Below are 23,416 nucleotides of genomic sequence, written 5' to 3' on the forward strand. Positions count from 1 at the left end.
AAAAATGATGTTTCTGTCTTCCACTACACCTGACAGTCATTATCAGGCTTTTGCAGAGCTTGATGATAGGCTTATCATTTGAATCAGGTGTGCTGGAAGAGGGATCCATCTAAAACATGCAGGATAATGGCTCTCCAGGAACAGGGTTGGTGACCCCTGGTCTAGTTCAAACATGTTCAGACCATGTGTGCATGTGCACGTCAGTCATCTATGGGGTTTCCCACTGGTTCCCAACTTCACTCAAAAAATCTGCTCAAAAGTTGATAATCTTTGTTGTGCTGTTTAGAAAATGTTAGTTAGGACAACAATGAGAGAAATTTGATGGGCAGACAAGTTTTTATAGGTTGTAAATGGAAAGCTTTATTTCTGAGTCAGTTTAATTTGAAAACTTGAATGAAATCAGCAATTACTAGTTATCATTTTTACAATGTACATACACAGTCTGCTGTATGTTCTTCACCATAATCCAAATACAGATGTAGTTATATCTCAACTCTAAGGCTGTTTTCAAACCTTCACTGTCTAATTGTTGAAATAGGCTTGTTTTAGTTTCTTTGTTGAATTCTGTAGTTGACAAGAGACTTCTTTAAAGATGAAAAAATATATAATTAAACAGTAAGATCTGACTTATGTTATTTGTACATTGTTCCAGTGATTTCAGTTTAAACTTGGAAATGTGAAATGTGTCGGTCTGTCCTACAGCCCTTACCTGTCCTCCCAGCATGCATTACGGCATGTGTGTTTCGTCCTGTGAGCGCCGTTGCTCCACCCTCTCCGGCCCTCAGCGCTGTGGGGACGAGTGTGAGGAGGGCTGCGTCTGCCCCCACGGAACCTTCTACAACCACCGCACACACACCTGTGTGCACAGGTACGTTAGTCTGATTTCTCCTGATTGAAGTGTGTATTATACACTAGCCTCCATTTGTCACACATGTCTTGATTAGAATGGCTCCGCCCAGTAGCTGTTGGAGCATGGGCTGTTGGGAAGTACAACAGGGACGTCCAGTTTGGTTATATTTCATTACAATGTCAGAAAGGAAAAGCAGAAAATTCATGTATTCCAAAAAATTGGACCTAAAAATGACTTTAACCACTATCTGATTTGTTTAATTTTTGGTCAGCTTTACAAGAGCCTCAATGCTGCCTCGACGTAAAATTTTATTTATAAAAAAATATGTTTCAAACATTTAGTATGTTAAAAGCTTTATGTGAAAAATAACCATCATCTAAAGCTAGATGTAGTGAAGTAAGAAGTACAGTATGTGGTGGACTCACAACTGTTCTATTAGTATTAAAGACAAAGGGACGACTGTCTCAACAGTATAATGTAAAAACACACAGACTGTCTCTGGTCCATCCAGACACAAGACTGCCACGTCCAAAATAGTAAATTAAGGCTTGAAAAAGTGATATGATACCTATAGCCTGTCCAAAACATGTCACAAGATTATTTTAGTGCCATGTGTACACTAAACATGAAGGACAGTATATGTACAAATGGAAAAATCGAACTCTACTGTGAATTAGAAAATTTAAATTAAAAAAAATGCTTTTGTAGGATTCACCACATCAGGGAAGAAATTTATGGCCTAATCAGAATCAAATCAAATAGTGTTGGTACTTGTGTAGCTCTTGTCTCAATGGTTCATCTTAACCCAGTGGTTTCCAACCTTTTTTGTCTCCTGACTCCATTTTAACATCACAAATTTCTGGTGACCCCAGACATTTAAAACAGACTTTTTTTTTTTTTTTTTTGCTAAAATTAATTTGTTTTTGATCATGTAATATTTTGCTATACTATGGTGCTAATAAATGTTAATTTTAGACAACATTTAGTCTATATGATGTATATTATTCTGGACAGAGGCAGTAAAGCCAGGTGTAGATTACTGCACAAAGTGAGAATTTGATTTTCCTTGGTCAAGATATGTACAGTCAGTCCAGCTTGGATTTACAAGGCTGAACATTAATACTGAACAAACAATAACTCAAACTATGAATTATGAAAGAGCTGCAGCATCTGAAACCGACCACAATGAACATTTGACAGATAAACAGAACCACAGTGCTTCAGTTTCAGCTTCACAGTTTGTCGTGTCTTTTATCGATTGGGATTGTCTCTCAATTCACCATATATTTTTTATTGGTAAGTTTCTATTTTTGTTTTGATCAATTACTAGAAATTTCAGGCGACCCCATTTGAATTCCATGTGACCCCACGTGGGGTCCCGACCCCAAGGTTGAAAAACACTGTCTTAGCCCATAAAGACCCTGTGTTACTTTTGTGTCAGTTCCCAGATGAGTTTTTCTCTGTAGTTAACCTTTCTTAAGTGATTTATCACCAGTTAGTTTAATATTATCCTCTGTATTTTGCAGTTTTCATTGTAAACCATGTGTTTTCCTATATTTAATTTTCTACATTTTAAATTGGATATTCATGAAAACTTACAGTAAATTCAAATGTTATTATATCAAAACAGAGAAAAGTGACTTTTCCAGTAAAATATGTCATTAACTGAACATAAAAACAAGTGTCTCCATCCACTGTCACTGATCCAACTCCATGGGTTTTACTGGTGAATCAGTGTTGTAGAAGATGGCGGTGTTTCCACAGTAACTATAGAGCCTCTGAACATCCAAATGAGTCATATCTGATGACCATGAAAAGATGACAAAATGCATTTTATACCAGTTGTTGACATGGATTGGTAGGAGGCAAATTAACATTTTAGATCAGTAGATGGGTTTTTATAGGTTAATTTACAGAAATATTGTAAAATGCGTACCTTACATGGATATTTGATACAGTACCCACAGAATGTTCTCTGCACACAGAGTATAAGGATCCCATTGTTTAGTTTTACATTCTTTTGTTGATCTCAGTCTCAGTTCTTGGTAAGCGAAATTTATTAGTATAGTACAATTCATACACAGGCTAATTCACAGTGTTTTACAAAAATGGAAAAGAGACAAGTTAAAAACACACAATTAAAACATGATCAATAAAACATAAATAATCAATTAAAATAAAGTAAAAGAGAGAAGTGCAGATGAAACTCTTTCAGATGTTCTAAGGTCAGAGGTCAGATAGAACCCTTTCAGTTGATCTAAGGTCAGAGGTCAGATAGAACCCTTTCAGATGTTCAGAAGTCAGATAGAACCCTTTCAGATGTTCTAAGGTCAGAGGTCAGATAGAACCCTTTCAGATGTTCTGAGGTCAGAGGTCAGATAGAACCTTTTCAGATGTTCTGAGGTCAGAGGTCAGATGGAACCCTTTCAGATGTTCCAAGGTCAGAGGTCACATAGAACACTTTCAGATGTTTTATGCCCAGTTGAACAGAGCCGTTTTCAGCCTGGATTTAAATGTTATCAGAGTTGAGGCCTGTCTCACTGTTCCAGAGTTTAGCTCATGGAACTGAAATGCAGCTTCACCCTATTTAGTCCTGACTCTGGGCTCCAGCAGAAGACCAGTCCCTGAGGTTCTCAGGGTCCCAAATGGTTCATATGGGACCAGCATGTCACAGATGGACTTTGGTTCTAGACCATGGACAGACTTCTACAGGAGCAGAGCTGTTTTAAAGTCTATTCTCTGAGTGACAGGAAGCCAGTGCACAGACCTGGACCAGGACTAATATGGTGGTACATCCTGGTCCTAGTCAGGACCCGAGCAGCAGCGTTCTGGGTGGACTGCTGCTGTTTTACAGCTGGTTTATAGTCCAATGAGAAGGCCGTTCTAGTAGTCTAACCTGCTACAGATAAATGCATGGATAAGTCTAAGTCTGGTTTAGACAGGTTTAAACTTTTGATTCCACCAGTGTTTTTGAGATGGTAAAAGGCTGATGATGTTACTGATTTAGTGTGGCTCTTAAAGTTTACCTCTGAGTCCATTATTACCTCTAGATTTATAACCTGATTTTTAGCTTTAAAGGTTTTTGTGGGCAAAGACAATGACTTCAGTCTGGTCTGAGGTTAGTTGGAGAAAGTTTAGTTCTTTTCGTTTGCTGAGGTTTTCCTTTATCTAAGTCATTTGGGTACCACCATTCTCAAATGAATGTAAAACCATCTAAATGAGTCTAACCAAACTAAACAGTCACGGTGGTTTTGTTTTTAACCTTGTTGGATGTTGTTTATCTATTGTCTTCTCTTTTAAAAAAAAAAATTTTGTACACGGATTGTCACGACTGGACAAAGAATAATCCCAAATGCACGACTGTGGGACAAAATCTTAAAAAGTAACAGTCTTTAAATTTCCAAAGCACAAAATAAGGATCACTAAGCGAGGCAAAAGGTCTTAAAAAAGAATTACAACAAAAGAACACAAAATCACTCTAAAGGAGGATAACCTAGGTAAAAGGGAAGACAATCTAAAGAAATACTGAAAATCACTCAATGAGGAAAAATACAGTTCACTTGGTTAAAGTAACAGAAAATTCAAACAAGCACAAGGAACAAAGGAATTTCCAAATCTGATGTGGCGAAGAGATACAAGCACGAGACTAGACGAACTGGCAGAGGATAAAGGGAGACCTGGACAACATATACACACAGCAGGTAATGGTGGACAGGTGTAAAACAGTCAGGGCGTGGGAAGACAGTCAGACAGACAGGAAAGACAAGCTACCAGAAACAGAGGAACAAACCATGTACAAAATAAAAGTCACAGATAAGATATGATATGATGAAGATAAGACTTTACTGATCCCACCATGGGGAAATTTAACAGTTTACAGCAACAATGTGCAACACACCAGTGCAAAAGAAAGGCAGGTAGAAATAAACGTTCTTAAAAGTATAAAAATTTAAGTATAAAATTTAAAGATATTTACATATTTACATAGTGATTGCACATATACATGATGTGATATGTGGGTGGTGGAGGGTCACTGTGTACTCTTATACAGTCTGATGGCTGTGGGAGGAATGACCTGTGGAAGCGTTCCTTCTTGCACAGGGGATGTAAAAGTTTGGTGCTGAAGGAGCTACTCAGGTCTTCTACAGGGGGGTGCAAGGGGGTGGGAGGGATTATCCATGATGGATGCCAGCTTTGCCAACATCCGTCTGTCCGCCACCTCCTCGATGGAGTCCAGTGGGCAGCCTAGGACAGAGGGTTAGCATTAGCATTAGGGTTAGTATAGCGGGCAGCCTAGGACTAGGGATGGGAATCGATAAGAATTTAACGATTCCGATTCCATTATCGATTTTGCTTATCGATCCGATTCCTTATCGATTCTCTTATTGATTCTCATGGGGTGAAGGAATAAAAGAGTATAAATGGATGTGTTTGCATTAACTGTCTTTTGTCTTTCCATCTCTGCACAGAAAATATACCATATACAGTATGTACAAGTAATAATAACAGATGACGCTGGGGGGGGTGCAGGGAAAGTGAAACTTAAGACGCTGTACTAATTCTCTATTGCATGTCACATGTTGTAGACAAATGTTTGAGCATATTGGAGGGATTCCACCCTTTTGAACACAAGGAAGCTTTGCAAGTGTTAGAAGTGGACATGGTGTCGTCTTTTTAGACCGTTTCTGCCTCAACACCATGTTAGCTACGTTCTGACCAAAACAATGCAGCATACGTGTGACGTCACCGTGCATGCGCAACAAAGGTGGAATCGATAAGCAGAATTGTTAAGCAGGCAGGCAAACAATTCCAAGGAATTGAGCTACTGGGATCCGGTTCTCAAAAAGAATGCATTAGCATTAGGGTTAGCATTAGCGGGCAGCCAAGGACAGAGGGTTAGCATTAGCATTAGGGTTAGCATTAGCATTAGGGTTAGCATTAGCGGGCAGCCTAGGACAGAGGGTTAGGATTAGCATTAGGGTTAGCATTAGCGGACAGCCTAGGACAGAGGGTTAGCATTAGCATTAGGGCTAGCATTACCGGCCAGCCTAGGACAGAGGGTTAGCATTACCATTAGGGTTAGCATTAGCGGCCAGCCTAGGACAGAGGGTTAGCATTTACATTAGGGTTAGCATTAGTGGGCAGCCGAGGACAGAGTCGGCACTCTTTCTCAGTTTATTGAGTCTCTTCGTATCTCTGGCCATACTGCCCACCCCCCAGCACACGATGGCAAAGTGGACTGCAGAGGCCACCACAGGGTCACAGAATGTCTGGAGCAGAGCCCTGTTCACTCTAAAGGACCTCAGTGTCCTCAGCAGGTGGAGGCGATCTTTCCAAGTAAATCCGCCGTCACTTTCTTTTTGACAAACCAATCAGTGATACCATAATGACCACTGAACACTGAGGGGGTATTACTGTGGATTATTTTCTTTCAATGGCATCCTTCAGTGAGTGGGAAATGTTAAGCACCAAGTTAACATTTAGTCCTTAAAGCTGATGTTACAAACAACAAAACGGTCAACATCAGGGTCTGAATGACTTTGACCAGGGCCTGACTGTGATGGCTCCATGACTACATCCGCTCCAAAAGTGCAGGATTTCTGGATTTGCAGTGGACCAACAGTGGTCTATTGAAGGACAACAAAATCTGTAAAAGAGTATCTGTGGGATATTCCTAATAAAAATATGAGTCAGTTGAAGGTATGATCAGAATTAGGGCTTTTTGGCAAGAATTTGGCAATAAGATACAAATCGCAAAACTAGGATCACATACAATATATCGTATATATATCATGATACTGTTAACAAGGTGATGTTTTATTGATTGTTTTGCTTATTTTTTATAAGATTATTTCCTGGAAAAATTGAATTACGCCAGAAATATGCACAAATACTAAACACATTTTATTGGATCAGAACAGGATCTAATACTATATCACAAAACTTCCTTCTGTAACAATTTAAAGTACAAGGTTTGGATAAATAAAGTACAACACACACACACACACAAAATAAATGAATAAAATTATGTTTAACAGACATTACAGTTTTAGATCCTGCTCAAATGTTTGTGGTGCCAATCAGTGTTAATTTTGTTGCCCATTTTTCAATTTAGTCTTAGTCTTGTGTCAAAGTTCCTTATTAGTCCTACTCATATTTAGTCACATATCATTTTGTTATTCATGTTTTAGTTGATTAAGTCTCAGCAGTTTAGTCTAGTTTTAGTCAAATGAAAACTCATGGTGTTTTAGTCAAGTTTTAGTCAAAACATTTTAGTTTTGTAATTTTTTTTATTTCAGGGCTGATTTTTGTTTATCATTCCAGCTGAATTGTGTTTCATGGCTAAAATATTGATTAAATGTCATAATAACCTGGAAAAACAAGCATCTTGAATGAACTGAATTGAATGAGTGAATCTTCTATGCAACTTTGCTCAAAGCGTCTGGTTCGTTGATTCAGTACACATTTCCAAATGATGTACTTGTTCTGACAACATTTTATTTAGAATCACCGCCGACAACAACAACAAAAAAAACTTGTTAAATTGTACGACTCTTACAGCTACAGACTTTTATAGCTGAGCAGACACAGGTTAAAATAGAATCAAAACCTAAAAGGACAGACCTACTGTAGACCTCAAATACACTATCTACATGTTAGGTTTGGATCTGTGCTTGACATTACAGTAGAACAAATGCAGTTTTGTTCTGAACAGAAATAATGTGTCACAAAACTAGAATAGACCCATAGTTAAGAAAAATCCATAATGAGATGGAGGTCTAGAGAAAAAAAGTGTCTTTGAATTAAGGGTTTTTAAAGTGAAAACATAAACACAGCAAACACCTATAAACAAACCAGTCATGAGCCGGTATCGTCAGACCTGGTCAGCGTCTCACAGTGGAGCCCCTCAGACCTCAGATCCAGTTCCAAGCTCTTGCTCTCTCCCTCTCTCTCGCTCTCTCTCACTCTCTCACTCTCTTTCTCTCTCTCTCTTGTGTAGACGAAAATGAGGAGGGAGTTTTTGTTTAGTTTTTACTTCATGCAAAACATTTTCGTCTCATTTTTATCCGTCAGTGATAAGGCACATTAACACAGTCTTAGTCAGCGGTTTTAGAACATTGGTGCAGTCTCATCATCGTCTCGTCTTCGTCATGGGAAAAAGGGTCGTTGACGAACATATTACACATCTCATCTTACAAAATGAACTCTAGTGCCAATAGAAGAAAACCCTTGCCTCTAAGTGCTTCTGTCTCCTTAAAAGGGTCAGTTTTTGTGTTTGTCAGTTCGGGTTCTTTACCCTGCATCACATTTCAGAGCAGATGTTGGGCTTTTCTCAGTTTTTTGCCCACAGACAAAGTTAGTGATGAGGAAAAGTTAATAGACAGCAATTAATTGTTTCTTCCCTGGGGTGGGCGAGGCCTACATGCCCCAGTCCCAAGGCTGTCTTCATTGTGGTGGACCATGTTTGGACAGTACAGGGGCCTCTTTCAGTCATTTTAGAGAACAGGTGAGCAGCTGTTCTTGTTTTGCTTGGGAGCAGCTCCAGCTCTGTCTGTTTAACGGCTAACTGGCTAACTGGAGTCTGTCCACTGAGCAAATCCTCTCAAAGTGATATTTGTATCTGCTCTGAAGTTTAGGTCAGCTTTTAAGTGGAAAGCCTTGTATGTGTGCTGCAGATGAGCGATGGACCTTTCCATTTCAGCCTCCTCTGCTCAAGAACACATGCAGCTTAATTCCTCTTAAATGTCCCGGCTTCTTACATCCTACTGCAGTACAGCCCCTTACTTACCATGTGATAGAGTTACATAAAGGAATTCACCGTGAAACCCTTCTTTCATTCCCACTTGGGTGGGGGACGACACAGATATCTGATAACCAGTGAGAAAGAATTTGTAGTACAGAGGCTGATGTGTGCCGCTGGCCTATATGTTACGAACTCTGTGAGCCCTGCGAACCAAAGTTTACCACAAATTCATTTCACAACCTTTTTTTCCAAGTTGTCTGTGTCAGTGTGATAACACTTATCAACAGTCTAAATCTGCCCTCTTCTTACCTGTAATACTGTAATCTGACAGAAGGCCCTCCCCCAAAAAGGAAGAAATGGAGCAGTATTAGCTTTGTATCAGTTCAAGTCCCATTAAAGGTGAGATTAGCTCACATTTGGTCTGAAGATTCAGTTATTCTTTCCTTTTTTTGTGCAGGGCTCATTATTAGTTTGTATTTATTAGGCGTGTGTATTGGCAAGAATGTGGCGATATGATACAAATCACAATACTAGGATCATGATACGATATATCACAATTTATCATGATACTGTTAAAAGGCAATTTTTTTTTTTTTTAACTTTATTTTTATTGTTTATTTTCTGTACATTACAAAATAAGACAAACACAGGGGACATTTGGGATACATTGACTACAATAAACCTTTGTGACTAACAATTATTTTTAGTAGTGTGACGTTGAAATGAAAATTGTCCATTTCTTCCATTTATCATGACTCAGTTCTTCTTCAGTCCTCAGTCTAAGGGTCAGGATCTCAAATATTCCATTCACAGTTTGTATCCAGTCGTTAATTGTAGGTGGTTCTAATCTGCACCATTTTTTGGTAATAGCCTTTTTACAGGCTGCTAATCGTATTTTAAACAAATAGCTATCATTTTTTTCTTACATTATTATCAATAATGCATCCAAAATACATCACCAAACATGTTTTTAGGAATTACATAACCCAATATCTTAACAATTGTTGAATGTACATTATCCCAGAAAGATGCAAGTTTAGGACAAAACCAAAAGACATGAGCATGATTTACACTGACATCCGCACATTCTCTTCAACAAGGTTGAACTCTGGACACATATTTAGCTGTAATTTTAGGTGTTATGAAAAATCGAATTATATTTTTCCAGCAATGTTCCCTCCATGTTCTTGAAGAAGTGTTTGACTGTTGAGTTCTCCAGATATTGATCCATTCCTCCTCTGAGACACATATTCCTAGTTCTTTTTCCCATTTCTGTTTCACATCCAAAGTGTTCCAACCTCTCTTCCCCATTTTGTTTCTTTTTTTTTAAACGATTATTTCCTTGAAGAATTGAAATACACCTGAAATATGCACACATACTAAACACATTTTTATTTGATCACAATGGGATCTAATGCTATATCACAAAATTTTCCTGTGTTAAAACTTAAATTATGTTTTACAGACATTACAGTTTAAGATCCTGTTCAAATGTTCATATTCTATTAGTTCATAACTAACATCATAATATTATTTTTGCCCCAACAAAGGAACTAACATCTGCCTCTCAGACAGTAAAAAGTGCTTTTAAGGATGATTCAAATAACAATTATTTAATAAAAACAGTGTTAAATAATAATAAAATAAATAAATAAAATATAAACAACAAAGAAAAACAAAATGAACCTCTGCTTTATCTGCATTTAAATAAATACCTAAAATATTGATGCAGTACTTTTTAGTATCGATGCAGTATCGTGAAATGAAATATCGCGATATATTTCAGAACACACACACACACACACAATATTTTTTTGTTTTGTTTCTGTTTTTTTCTGCTTTGTTTCATTTTGTTTTCGTTTTGTCTGTGTGTAAATTTGTTGGTGTGAATCTATCTGATGTGATACTTCAGTCTGTTGTCTTTTTAGTTTTTACAATCTAAGTCTTATGACTGTATGTTGAATGTCTATGTGTCCAATAAATAATAAGTAAAAAAAAAACAAAAACAGCACAGTCAGAGGGCCTGGTTCCAATCTGATCCTTAATATGTGAACCTTTACCTGGAATCAGGGCTCAGGGGTTAAAGGGTTAACATCTGACAGTACTGAGAACCTCTGTCCAGTACTCTGTGAGGCTGGGTTTGGACCTGTACATGTGGATGAGGGTGACTTCATATCTTACAGTTTAGAATGTCACATTAGTGCATTTTTTGTCTGTTCTGTTGTGCAGAGCACCTGACTGGAACCAAAGCCTCTAACAGGCACATTCAACAGCCCCACGTACAACTGAGAGTCTGTGGATGTGTGAGAATCCATAACACTGATGGAGTGTGTTTGTGTGTTTGTGTTTCCAGGAGTGAATGCCCCTGCAGTTTCCTCGGGGCCGATTATGAACCAGGGGATGTGATCATGACCTCAGCAGGTGTTCAGTAAGACCCTCCTCATTGCCTTCACTTTTTTTTTTCAAATTGTGTAGAAAGGTGGAAAAATAATGCAGTTACAGGAGCTGTCTTCCAGGCTCAGTGACAGTAGTCATGTTTCCATTGACCCTCAAATTGCGTGAATATAACTTGCATGTAAAAATCTGCCTGTTGGAAAAGCGTCAATTTCACCGAACCCCTGCTTTTCGATGAAAAGTCTTTGTGCTTGAAAGAGGCAGTTTTTTGAGTGTAGCGAAATTGATATATTGCACCAAACTGTAATGGAAAGAGCTTTTTGTGCAGCTAGAGTCACATGAACAAAAAAAAAAAAAGGATGTTGATGGATGTTTCAACAAGAGAAGAAGAAGAGTTTTAAAACAAACATGGTGCGGTATGTGTGGACACATGAGGAAACCCAATCATTTAATTTAGTATGGATAGAGGGGTAACGAGCATTCTAGATTCAAAACAACAGAGAAATGCGAGCATTTTCCAGGACCTAGAGGGCGCTATGAGAGAAACAGGAATATATCTGTTAGTCAGCATGATAATAAATTAACAAATCATCACATTTGTGATTTAATGGAAGAACTGTCAGACTGACAATTATTAGAAACAGGTCTGCCAAAGTAATTGATCAGTAAACGTGGAACTGAATATCAAACTAACCATAAAAAATCTTTTGAGCTCATATTTTCCCTCAAAGATAGATTCAAACAAATTTCTTTCAAGGTCATGTTCAGTGTGCAGACTTTCTAAAAGCAGTCTGGATGTGATCTGAGCTCATTCTAACGTGTCGATTCACAACATGACTTGTATGTTTGTCACAGTTAAAGTTTACTTATGTTTAGGCTCGGAAAAAGCAAGGGCTAAAATGAATGTTAAAAAAGAGACATAACATTAAGCTTTGATTTTAAACAGGGGACAAACACTGGTCCACTCACTGCCTCCATCTGAAGTCTGTCTGTTTTTAATAGTGAGCCCGTTTACATTCACACCAGTACTCCCATCATTATCCAATTTCTCGAGTTATCAGATTATTCCAGTGATCATGTAAACAAGATAATCTGATCAGCTTTATCTGATAACGGCAGTTATCTGATTATGAGAAATCGGATCAACATTCTCCCCAATACTCCGATGTCTTCACGCATGTACGCAGGTCCATTTGATTAATGTTATTCTTTAAATAAAACGCAATAAAAAATAGTAGAGAACGGAAGTTACGTAGTCAAACGTGAGTGGAAGACAACAGGAAGTTTAAGTCTACCATCACTACGTACGTACGTACTCCGAAAGAAATACAATAATGGACTGGAGCGTCTAAACTAGGGTTTTTCAAATATCACTTTTCTTAAATACATGTAAATGCGTTAGATCTGATTATTACAATTATCCGATTACTCCCAGATATTGGACTTTTATGGTCATGGAAACAGGCTCAGTGTCATCAGATCAGTGCAGCTCAGTGGTTTTAACCCACTTAAACACTCAACCAGTTTGATCATCATTCTACTGCTCTAATGTACAGGTGACTATCTGAATAAGTTAATAGTTTATGATGATGCATTTAGTCCAGAGCCTTGAATGAACTATTGTGTATTATTATAAGGCCTGTCTGTATGTGTGTTCTCCTGCAGGTTCTGTCTGAATGGTAAATTGGTGTCACAAACAACAGAACATGGTAAGTCCAGTGCTCATGTAGGTGGATCTACATGTGATCTTCAGTTAAGTATCTGCACTTGTCTGTTTTTAACTTTTACTCTCAACATTTTAACACAAATATCTGTACTTTCTACTCTTTACCTTTTCAAAACAGTCCCATAACTTTAGCTTTATTATATTTGAGGGCTGGTACGTGGACAGAACGGTGGTGCAGTAATTAGCAATGTGACCTCGGAGTCAATCTGGCCTTTGTGTGTAGAGTTTGCATGTTCTCCCTGTGACACCCAGAATGGTAGAGAAAACAGAGTGGCGACACTTCCATAGACTCCCATTGTAAAAAATGGCAGATGAAATATGGAACTCCCTCTGGGTTATGGAAGCACCAATAGTTCCAAACATTGAGTATGGCGGCGTCGGAACACATTCATTTCTATTTCTGCTGATCTGTCAACTCCAGCACGAAGTTAATAAGATATTGTCATCTTTCAAATTACTGAGTGTATTTCCTGTATTAGCGGACGTATATGTTGTAAATTCTGTTTTCTTTGGTATGTGTTAGCATTTGCATAAATTTATATCTTATCCAACCTTTATGTTGGATTTTCAGCTGTAGTCCTATAGTTAGCTAGCTTGACTTGTCCAGCTGTTGAGATTGAACCACAATAACTACAAATTATGGAGTTTCTAAGATAACGTTAGTACACATTTGGTTCTCAGTGGGTTTTATTGGAGTTTTTTTTGCTGAACTTAGTGGTGTTGGGTTCAGTTTGTCAGCTGGGGTCATGTGATCATTAGTGTTGTTTACTGCGGGTAGAAAATGGGTCTACTTTGCCAGTTATTGTATTGTATTTGTAATTTATTAATGTTTCATGATGCCTGTAATTAGTTTTATTTGTCCTGCGCTCGTTTTGTAAATCTACTACTAGATAGGGGTGTAAGAAAATATGGGTTCTGCAATATATCATGGTATTTCATTTCACAATACAGTATCAATATTTTTAGGTATTTATTCAAATGCAGACATGTTGTTTATATTTTATTTATTATTATTTAACACTCTTTTATTAATTAATGCTAATTCCTTTGTTGGGATTGGACAAAAATAATGTTCTGATCTGATGTTAGTTATGAACTAATAGAATAAGAACATTTGAACAGGATCTTAAACTGTGATGGCTGTAAAACACAACTTAAGTTTTAACACAGGAATTTTTTGTGATATAGCATTAGATCCTGTTCTGATCAAATAAAAATGTGTTTAGTATTTGTGCATATTTCTGGTGTAATTCAATTCTTCAAGGAAATAATCATTTTAAAAAAAGAAACAAAAAATTGCCTTTTTAACAGTATCATGATATATTGTGATATATTGTATCGTGATCCTAGTATTGTGATTTGTATCGTATCACCAGATTCTTGCACACCCCTACTACTAAATTTAAAACTTTTCAGAGGAATAAAGTCAGTCCTTTCAGTGGTCAACTCCACTACTCAAAAGCATAGCTGACACTAACATACATACAGTAGTGCAACAACAGTTGGAAATATGCTTATGTGTGGTTTATTTGGATATTTACCTGTAGTAATTCACTCGCTGCTGTCTGTCCCATTGAAGAACATGACAACATGTGGTTTGTTTTGGAACTATTGAGGCTTACATGAACCATGTGATCGCTGCAGCTCTCTCTCTCTATGGCTCTGGAACACCAGTGTCTTCCCATCAACTCAAACTGTCTTCAGGTGTGAATGTAAGAGTGAGCGCTGGTTCATTTGTAAATGCCAGTCTGGGTCCAGGGTGTAGCCCGCCTTTGACCGCTGTTTGCTGGGATTGACCCCAGCACATGTTCCTCTAAAGGATTAAGTGGTTTGGAAAATGAATGAATACATGCGTGAATATTTGAGTGATATTTGATTCATTTTATTTTGTACCACTGCAGACCTTTACAAACACAAACTCAACCCAAATGGATGAAACAGTAACATAGAAAAAATTATTCTTTGAAAAATCCAAATTGAGTATCAAACAAAATGTAACAATGTGAACATGCCATAAAAAAACAAGATTAAATTAAAAAAAAAAAAAAAAAAAAGCAGATTGGATATTCTGATACTGCTGACGGCTGTTTCAAATGGACTGGATTTGAGTCAGTATTAGTTATTATCAGTCTTTTGTTTTTAATTTGATTTGAAGCTAGAATGGTTTAATAGTCTTCATATTATATTAATTGGACATGAAGCTCAGTTCACTTTCCGCTCAAACAGAAGCAAGAAAGGTCCAGTGAAGGACTACTCTGATGTCTCTACATTTCACAGTCTGGACTTTTCACTTTTACTGCACTGAAGAAGTTGAATCTGTATTTTATCACTGTCTGTCTTTACACAAGTAACTTAGAGGAAGGTGTGGACCTTTGCTTCCTCAGTTCTTTTTATAATGATAATATATTTCAATTTTAATCCAACTTGTTTTACATTTTTCCCTTTTTTTTCACTTAAGTTTTTATTGAAATTTTACCAACATATAATCAGCGAAAAACAACAAAAAAAAAACCCAACAAACAAACCTTGCTTGGGTATACTACATGACATTACATTCAGATTTATTTAGTCCTTCCACCATTCCGAGTTCTGTAATGAGGCCATTTATTCTATTTTTTGTCCATTTGTGCTTCTTGTAGTCGCAGTTTGTGAGTTATTTTTTCCATTGTATATATTCCTTCAATAATTGTGATCCATCGGTCCTGTGTTGGTGTTTCAGTCTTTCTCCAGTTCCTTGTAATAGCTTTTTTTCTAGCCACTAAAAGTACCTTAACCAAGTTTATGTCATTTCCTGCTACATTTCCATCAGACAAGTTACACAAATACAGTCCATCACAACACATTGGAATCTCATACCCCATTATTTGTTGTAGTACTCCACACACCATCTCCCAAAACACAGTTATTTTATCACATTTCCAAAAGACGTATGTGATCTACATCAAATTCTCCACTTTTTTGCTGTCTGTTTAACTGCTTACTTGTCATCTTTTATAGTTTTCCCTTTTACTGCAGTAAAGAAGTTGAAGTTGTACTTCTGCTTTTACCACATTCCATTTTATGCAAGTTTTTATACTTCTACTGGAGGAAAATACTCTATGTGTTGACTTTTACCACTTCTGGAAATTATAGATGTCCTGGTCTTCTCCAGACAGGTTGTGTCCAGCTGGTCAGATCTATCAGAACTGCTCTGAGGGGGAGGGCGGCCTCTCGGCTGGAGGGGGTGTGGCCTGTGAACGTACCTGTGAAACTTACCTCCTGAACCTCACCTGCTCCACCCATGAGCCCTGTGTACCTGGATGTGTCTGCCCTCCTGGGTGAGTTATTAAAAGGCAAAATCAAAATTTAAATCTAGATTCTTTGCAATTGTTTGCATATCTGGAAAACCAGTATTTTTCAATCAGACTTGCACCATATTAGCAGTTTTGCATTGAGCTGGTGTCTTCTGCTCTTCTGCCTTTTATACAACTGTCTTGTTGACTGATTCAAGGTGCCATTTTCTGAAACTATAGTACTCAATGACCAGTGGCCAGATGGAATGATGATGAATACAGTGGTTGTTATGGTCAGCTGGGGGTTAAGGCTGACCAAGGAGGTGATGCAGCCTTTCTCTTGATAAGGAAAGGTTAGGAATTAAGTGTTGAAGGCAAAGAATTAAGTAATAAGAGGATCTGTGGAGTAATCCTCTGATAGGACTGAGTCAGGATCAAAGTCTCCGGTGTCACCACACAGGCGGGAAGACTGATCATCCTAAGGTTGACTAACAGAGCCTAACACAACCCCAAATGTTTAGTCACATAAAGAAAGACCTCATTTCCAGCAAATTTAAAATGGAAAAAAAAAACAAAAAAAACCTTAAATCATTATTATGGGGGAAATATAGTATAACATAGTATATGTACAATATGTTCATAACTTGTGATATATATGACTCTAATAATACATAAGAATACTAGGCCTACAATTTTTTAAATCTCCCGTTAATGCCATTCTGCCTTTCAAGCAAGTCTTAGTTCATTTATACATATGGACTCTTATTTTGAAACTCATGCTTTTATTTTTGGCGCTCCACACGCCAGTGCTCTGTGTGAACTGTGCACATGGCTGAGAGGAGAAAAGTGAGCGACCTTTTCCGAGTAATGCTGAATCAAACTTTGTTTAACTCCTGCAGAAGCAACGCCTGTATGTATCAATCATTCTGTGGTTTGCTAAATAATTTCACATGCAAACGTGCCGTTAGGAACATGTTTATGACGTTACTTTGGATGTGTTTATTACAATGTGTTATTAACATGTTTAAGCTACAGATGTCTTAGCGAGGGCAGTACAATTATAACTCCTATTCTTCTGCCTCTGCTTGTGTGCGTGTAGCGATTAGCTCGGCAGACAGACAACAGGTTTAACAAGAAAAGCCCAAAACTTCTCTCCAAATCTTTTACTTGAGACTCACTGTAAAACTGCAACATACATACAAAATATGTCTCAGTTATGTTCACTTAGTGCATTTACATGGCATTATACATTTAAATGAATGGGAAAAAGACCGCTAGCTCGATGCTAACTTGAATGGGAAAATCCATAGACACGCTAACAATTAGCATTTACAGATTAATTTAAGATTTACAACGTCTTTTTATCCAGTAACAAAAGGTTCACATCAGAGATATTTTATTCTATTCATTCTTACAACAAGTGAACATAAAATACTTACAGGCAAACATTTTTGGGGCCATATAATCAGAGTGAAAGAAACATGTCTGTTAGTTCCTTCTTATATCCAAACTGACTACGGTAACACCAAAAGGACAAAACATATGTTAGTGCAACTTATTCCGACCACTAGAGGGCCCCCTTTGCTTGCTTTGAACAACTGAACATCACATATTATTGAGCTTATTAGAGTTAGTACTTATTAGTGGGCTTAAGACTCCTGTCAGTCACTCACAACTGGAAATAAACTGGTGTGGACATAAACATGGAGAAAAGTAGCAGTCTTTTCCATGGACATTTTCATTTTAAATGTCTTCAGATGGTGGGGTTGAGAAGGACACAGTTGTTTGGAAGCACTGACATGTGGAATTATTTTTTTATCACCAGAGTACTTCGAGTCTGAAATATCACTTAAAGGTAATACACGCTGTTGATGCCGGCAACGCCCCCCCCCCATATAACTATGCAATTAATCGCAATTAATCGCAGAAATCCACACGATTAATTGTGATTAAAAATTTTAATCGCTGCCCAGCACTAAAGAATACATAACATAATAATACCATATTTTTTTTATTATAAAACTTGATGAATGTAGGTGCATATAACTGTGTTTTTCCATCACTGTTAGTTGATTGCAGCACATTATAAATAGGACCATGTAATGTATTGTAGACATGAGCTTCTAAGGAAATGTATTCTGAATTTGTAAACACAAAAAAATCAAGTCATTGTACATTCTACTCAACCTATGCACCTTTTTTCTTAATCTTACCTGGTATATGTCCTATATTGCCTGTATATATCCTTATTTGTTGTACATATTTCCCATCTATTGTAAAGAGTTAGCTTTTTTGTATATATCATATATTATATATCAGTAGTCTTTGTAGTGCTTTAGTAGTATATGTAGGCCTATACTTAATATTTTATCTTGTAGCTTTCATACATTGCTTACATTTTTCAGTATTGTGTGTGATATTATTATAGTCCTTTTTTGCACTAATTGTTTTTGCTGCTAAATGAAAATTCATTGTTCCTGTGACAGTGACAGTAAACATCTATTCTATTCTATTCTATTCTATTCTATTCTATTCTATTCTATTCTATTCTATTCTATTCTATATACAAAGGCAGTTAATTGTGCTTTACATCATTTGTAATTTAACATAATATAGCATTCAATGTAAAATAAAAAGTGCTCCAACAATTACAGATTAAGATATTTAAAAAAATAAAAAATAAAAAGAATGTACAGGATAGATCAAATCATAATAAAAATATAAAGAACTCCAGAATCATTTAGTGATGACAGTTAGTCTGTGATATGGATAAATCATATAGGAAAAGAGGTGAAAAAAGGGGCTATTCTCTTCCAGCAGCTACGTCTCTGTTGCCCTTCCCTGAATTAGTCACTGATTCCTGTTCACAGTGTCAGTCAGATAACTTTAAGATGGTGAGCAGCCTGGAAACTTGAACCACAAAAACATAGTCATGGTTTCAAACCGTGTAGCACTAACTGATGCTGCTGTATTAATAAGGGCAGTGACAAGGAGAGGATTTAAAGGTGAAGCTGACATCATGTCTGAAAACCCAAGCAGTCGCATCATTATAAAGTTGTTTTCCAGGTTTGAGTTTTATGACTCAAAGGTTAAACCTATCATCACAGAATCAATGACACAGAATTACAACAGACGCAAGTAAATGTGAAGAAAGGGCTTATTCCTCACAGAGGTGGGTCTCTCAGGTAAAACCTAGTTAATGGTCAAATTAAATCTATTGACTGAAGTCTGGAAAAGTGAAGCCAGAATATCACGGTTATGAGGGTGGCTGGTTTACTTCCTCCTGTCACTGAGTAGAACAGTAGACTCATGTTTGACAAAATCTGAACAGCAATTAGTAATTTCAACTGCCCATCACATACTCAAATCCTACCTGGTGGGGGGAGAATTTTTTTACAGTCTGGGAACAAAGTTTAGAGGAGGTGTAGAAGTAGTGGTTCCTGTCAAAGCACTGGAATTACAGTATTCTCATTATTTACTATCAACATGGCAACATGCAAATAACCCTATATATGTTAAAGCAGCGCATGACTTTCATCACTAATTTTTCTTCAAATTTGTAAAACCCCAGTGATATCCTAATAGAGGGTATGTACATACAGTATGTCACTTACCCCCTGGGCCATGCCCCTCTAAGTCAGACTGAGTGGCAGAAACCAACCTGCTCAACATGACGGAGTATAGCAGTAAACACAGCCAGACCAGGGGCCTCGTGTAAAGACTTGCATGGATTTCATACTGAAACCTGGCGTACGCCCAATTCCAGAAAAGTCCGAACGCACAAAAAAATCCAGATGTATAACACTGAGCGTACGCCCGAATCCACATACATTTCCTTTATACATCCCAATCAGTGTGAAATTTAGCACATATGTTGGAGTACCTGACTCCTCCCTCTCCACGCCCACATTTAAATATGCAAATTAGTATAAGCGGGGTCTGCAGGTGGGATTCCCTCTGGGATTCCCCTGTCTGCATGATCAGATGATAACGTCAAGGTGGACACAAAGTGGAGGCCGAAACAGGCGGAAGAAGAAAAGAGATGAACTGAGACTGTTTGAGCAGAAAGTTGATGATATTGTGGGTGACACTTTTCTCACAGGGTTGATGCAGATCACCCCCAAGATAAATATATATTTAGTATTTGTGTAACTCACACATTAGTTCATTCTACAGGTCATACAATAGTCTGATCACAGCTAAACAAGATAAAGGTTCATGCGTAATCATGTCAGGAATCAAAGAGGAAATCAAAGACTTTGACTCATGTTTAATCACTCAAATTATTATTTTCCAACAATGACACAGAAGACGGTCAGACCCAGTATCATCCTCCTGTCACAGAGGCTTCTGTTGACTACCTGGCGTTAGCCGATCCTCCGTTCCACCACAGCCAGCTGCTGATGCCCGTCCGTCCGGCATGGGTCCGTGCTGACCCGAGTCACATTAGGACATTGTGAGGACAATCGGCGGAGTCAATGAGCGACTGGACCGACTAATAAATGTTCTCACAGACATGAACACTGCATTAAATGCATTTATCAACCAGTGAATTTTGGGTCCTTGTCTCTATGTGGTTGTTGCTGAATGTCCTCCCAGCCAGGATTGGCATTGATGGGTCCAGGGTTGGTCTGGTTCTGGTTGGTCTGGTTGTTTCTGGTTCTGGTGGTGGATGTGCTGCTCTGGCAGTAGGATGACGTGCCGGTGTGTTCATTGTTCATCTGTGTGTCTCCAATGTGCCCATCAATCGGAGGAATGACCTTTTTCACATTATTAACAGTTTCTCAGTATTACCTCTAAGTGTCGCCAAAGGTTCCAAAGCACTAGAAACATGTGTACGCCAGCTATGGAGTTGGCATGAAGGACCGCACATTTCCACGGTCATTTCACTCTTTATACATCTGAACATGAGTGTGGAAAAGGGCGTACGCCAGGTTTTTGTGCGTATGCACGCTTTATAGACGAGGCCCCAGGAAACTGTGAAATATGAAATTAAATTATGGACAGTTGGACTGGGCATGGATCCATTGAGCTACCAAAGAACAAGTGGTCCATGAACACTGATGTGGATAGAAATGGAGTATCCTGACATCCAGGGTGGAGGGGATCAGCGCTATTTTGACCTGAAACAAATATACATGGTTTCATCATCACTGACAACCAGGGTCCAAAACTAGGGCCCAGAACCAGCTGATCCAAAGTGCATTTACAGTAGACCGTGTACTGACCCCAGTGAATATATGCAGGATCTAATGGTACTGAGGAGATTTACTGAGTCTAGTTCAGATCAGGTACTTTATACAACAGAGCTACAACTGCTTTGTTCGAGCAGGATACGACTTTATTCTTGTAAATTATGATATTTTTACCACCTGTTTTTAAATTACGACATTATTCTTGTAATATTATGGCTTTATTGTCAGAATATGACGACTTTAATCTCATAAACGAATGACATTTTTGTTAATTATGAGGTCCTTTTTTTTATAACTACAACTTTATTCTCATAACATTGTGATTCTTTTTGTATTTGACTTTATTACCATAAAATTATGGGTTTTTATCGATATTTTGACTTTAAACTCGTAGTGACAATGTTTTTATTTTGTTATGTGGCTCTAATACTCTGTTGTAGCTTTATTCTCTAGTTCCCCTGTATTTGAAAAACTAGGTTAGCTTCAGTTTGTTAGTTTACTAATCATGTAGGAGCACAAGGTTCAGAATCACAAATGAAGACAAAAACCATGAAAGGTCTGATCATGAAACCAAGAGCTTTACTAAGAAGTAATGTTAGCCAAAACAATACATCATTTAAGGTCTGATTTTACCCAAAAATACAGTATAAATTAATGTTAGCTGACACCAAACAGGATCCACAGATCTAGGTTTGGTTTCCTGGATTTGTGGATCCATCTACATCTCTTTTCTTCTTTGTCTTTTGGTGCCTGTAAAATGATAGCTGTGACTGCTTTTCAAACCTGTTCATACAATCAATCGCACAACAGCTCTTCCCCATTTTTTATTAAATATTGTTCTTCAGTTTAGACAGTATTGAAGCCAACGCTGCTACCCATCTCCCTCTTTCTGCCACTCAGTGGGCGGAACCGCGGTGACTTCCACTAGCAGTGACGTCATACGCATACCCTCTATTATCACTCATCCATTAGTCTTTCTGTGCTTTGATTCCGGAACGCAGGTCCGCTGTGTAAATGTCCAGCCTGTCTCACCTCTGTTGCTCTTGTGGAAATCGGTCAAATGTGGAAAAAAGATGGGATCACTGTCTCACCTTTTTTCTGGGATCTCTGTGTAAAAGTGGCTTCTGACTGTGTTGGTCCTGGTCACACTCTGCACAGTAGCTGATGTAAGAGAGCACAGCATATGTGTGACCCCCCCAGGTCTGTCCCCTCTGTAAATATTCCCCAGTCTTTAGAGTCAGAAAAGTCCTGTAGGGCTGTGGTGTCCTCCTCAGTCCACACCTGGACTGTCTGGAGAGTTGGGCTTTGTCTACAGACTTCAGGTTTAGAGACAGGAATCAGGGGCAGAGAGAGGTGATCAGAGAGTCCAAGATGAGGCGGGGGGGGGGCTTTATAGGCATCTGGAATATTGGTGTAGACCTGGGGCCTTATATACTTGCGTGGATTTCATACTGAAACCTGGCATACGCTTAAATCCCGAAAAGTCCGTACGCACAAAAAAATCCAGATGTACAAAACTGAGCGTATGCCCGAATCCAAGTATATTTCCTTTATACATCTCAGTCAGCGTGGAATTGAGCGCATATGTTGGACTACCTGACTCCTCCCTCTCCACGCCCATATTTAAATATGCAAATTAGTATAAACGGGGTCTGCAGGTGGGATTCCCTCTGGGATTCCCTTGTCTGCATGATCACATGATGACGTCAAGGTGGACGCAAAGCGGAGGCCAAAACAGGCGGAAGGAGAAAAGAGACGAACTCAGACCGTTTCAGCGGAGACTCGCCGCTATTCTGACACTTTTCTTACAGGGCTGACTCGGATCATCCCCAAGATGAATATATATTTAGTATTTGTGTATCTCACACATCAGTTCATTCTACGGGTCATCCAAAAGTCTAATCACAGCCAAACAAGATAAAGGTTCATGCGTGATCATGTCACGATATCAAAGAGGAAATCCTAGACTTTGACTCATGTTTAATCGCTCAAACTATTATTTTCCAACAATGAGACAGAAGACGGTGAGTCGCAGTATCATCCTCCTGTCACAGAGGCTTCCTGTTGCCTCCCCAGCATTAGCCGGTCCTCCAGTCCAACAGCCAGCTGCTGATGCCCGTCCGACCAGCATGGGTCCGTGCTGACCCGGGTCACAAGAGGACATTGTGAGGACAATCAGCGGAGTCAATGAGCGACTGGACCGACTAATAAATGTTCTCACAGACATGAACACTA

General features: G+C 38.3%; 1 protein-coding gene across 1 annotated transcript in view; it reads left to right on the plus strand.

The window, feature by feature from the left end:
- The window catches only part of otog (otogelin), a 153,409-nt gene that overhangs the window by 52,967 nt on the left and 77,026 nt on the right, over positions 1-23,416 (plus strand). The window contains 4 exon segments of the mRNA XM_030126012.1: positions 703-868; positions 10,948-11,022; positions 12,654-12,697; positions 15,866-16,031. Coding sequence (XP_029981872.1) covers positions 703-868; positions 10,948-11,022; positions 12,654-12,697; positions 15,866-16,031 — 451 coding nt within the window.

This window comes from Sphaeramia orbicularis, chromosome 3, assembly GCF_902148855.1.
Source record: "Sphaeramia orbicularis chromosome 3, fSphaOr1.1, whole genome shotgun sequence".
Classification (NCBI taxonomy): Eukaryota; Metazoa; Chordata; class Actinopteri; order Kurtiformes; family Apogonidae; genus Sphaeramia; species Sphaeramia orbicularis.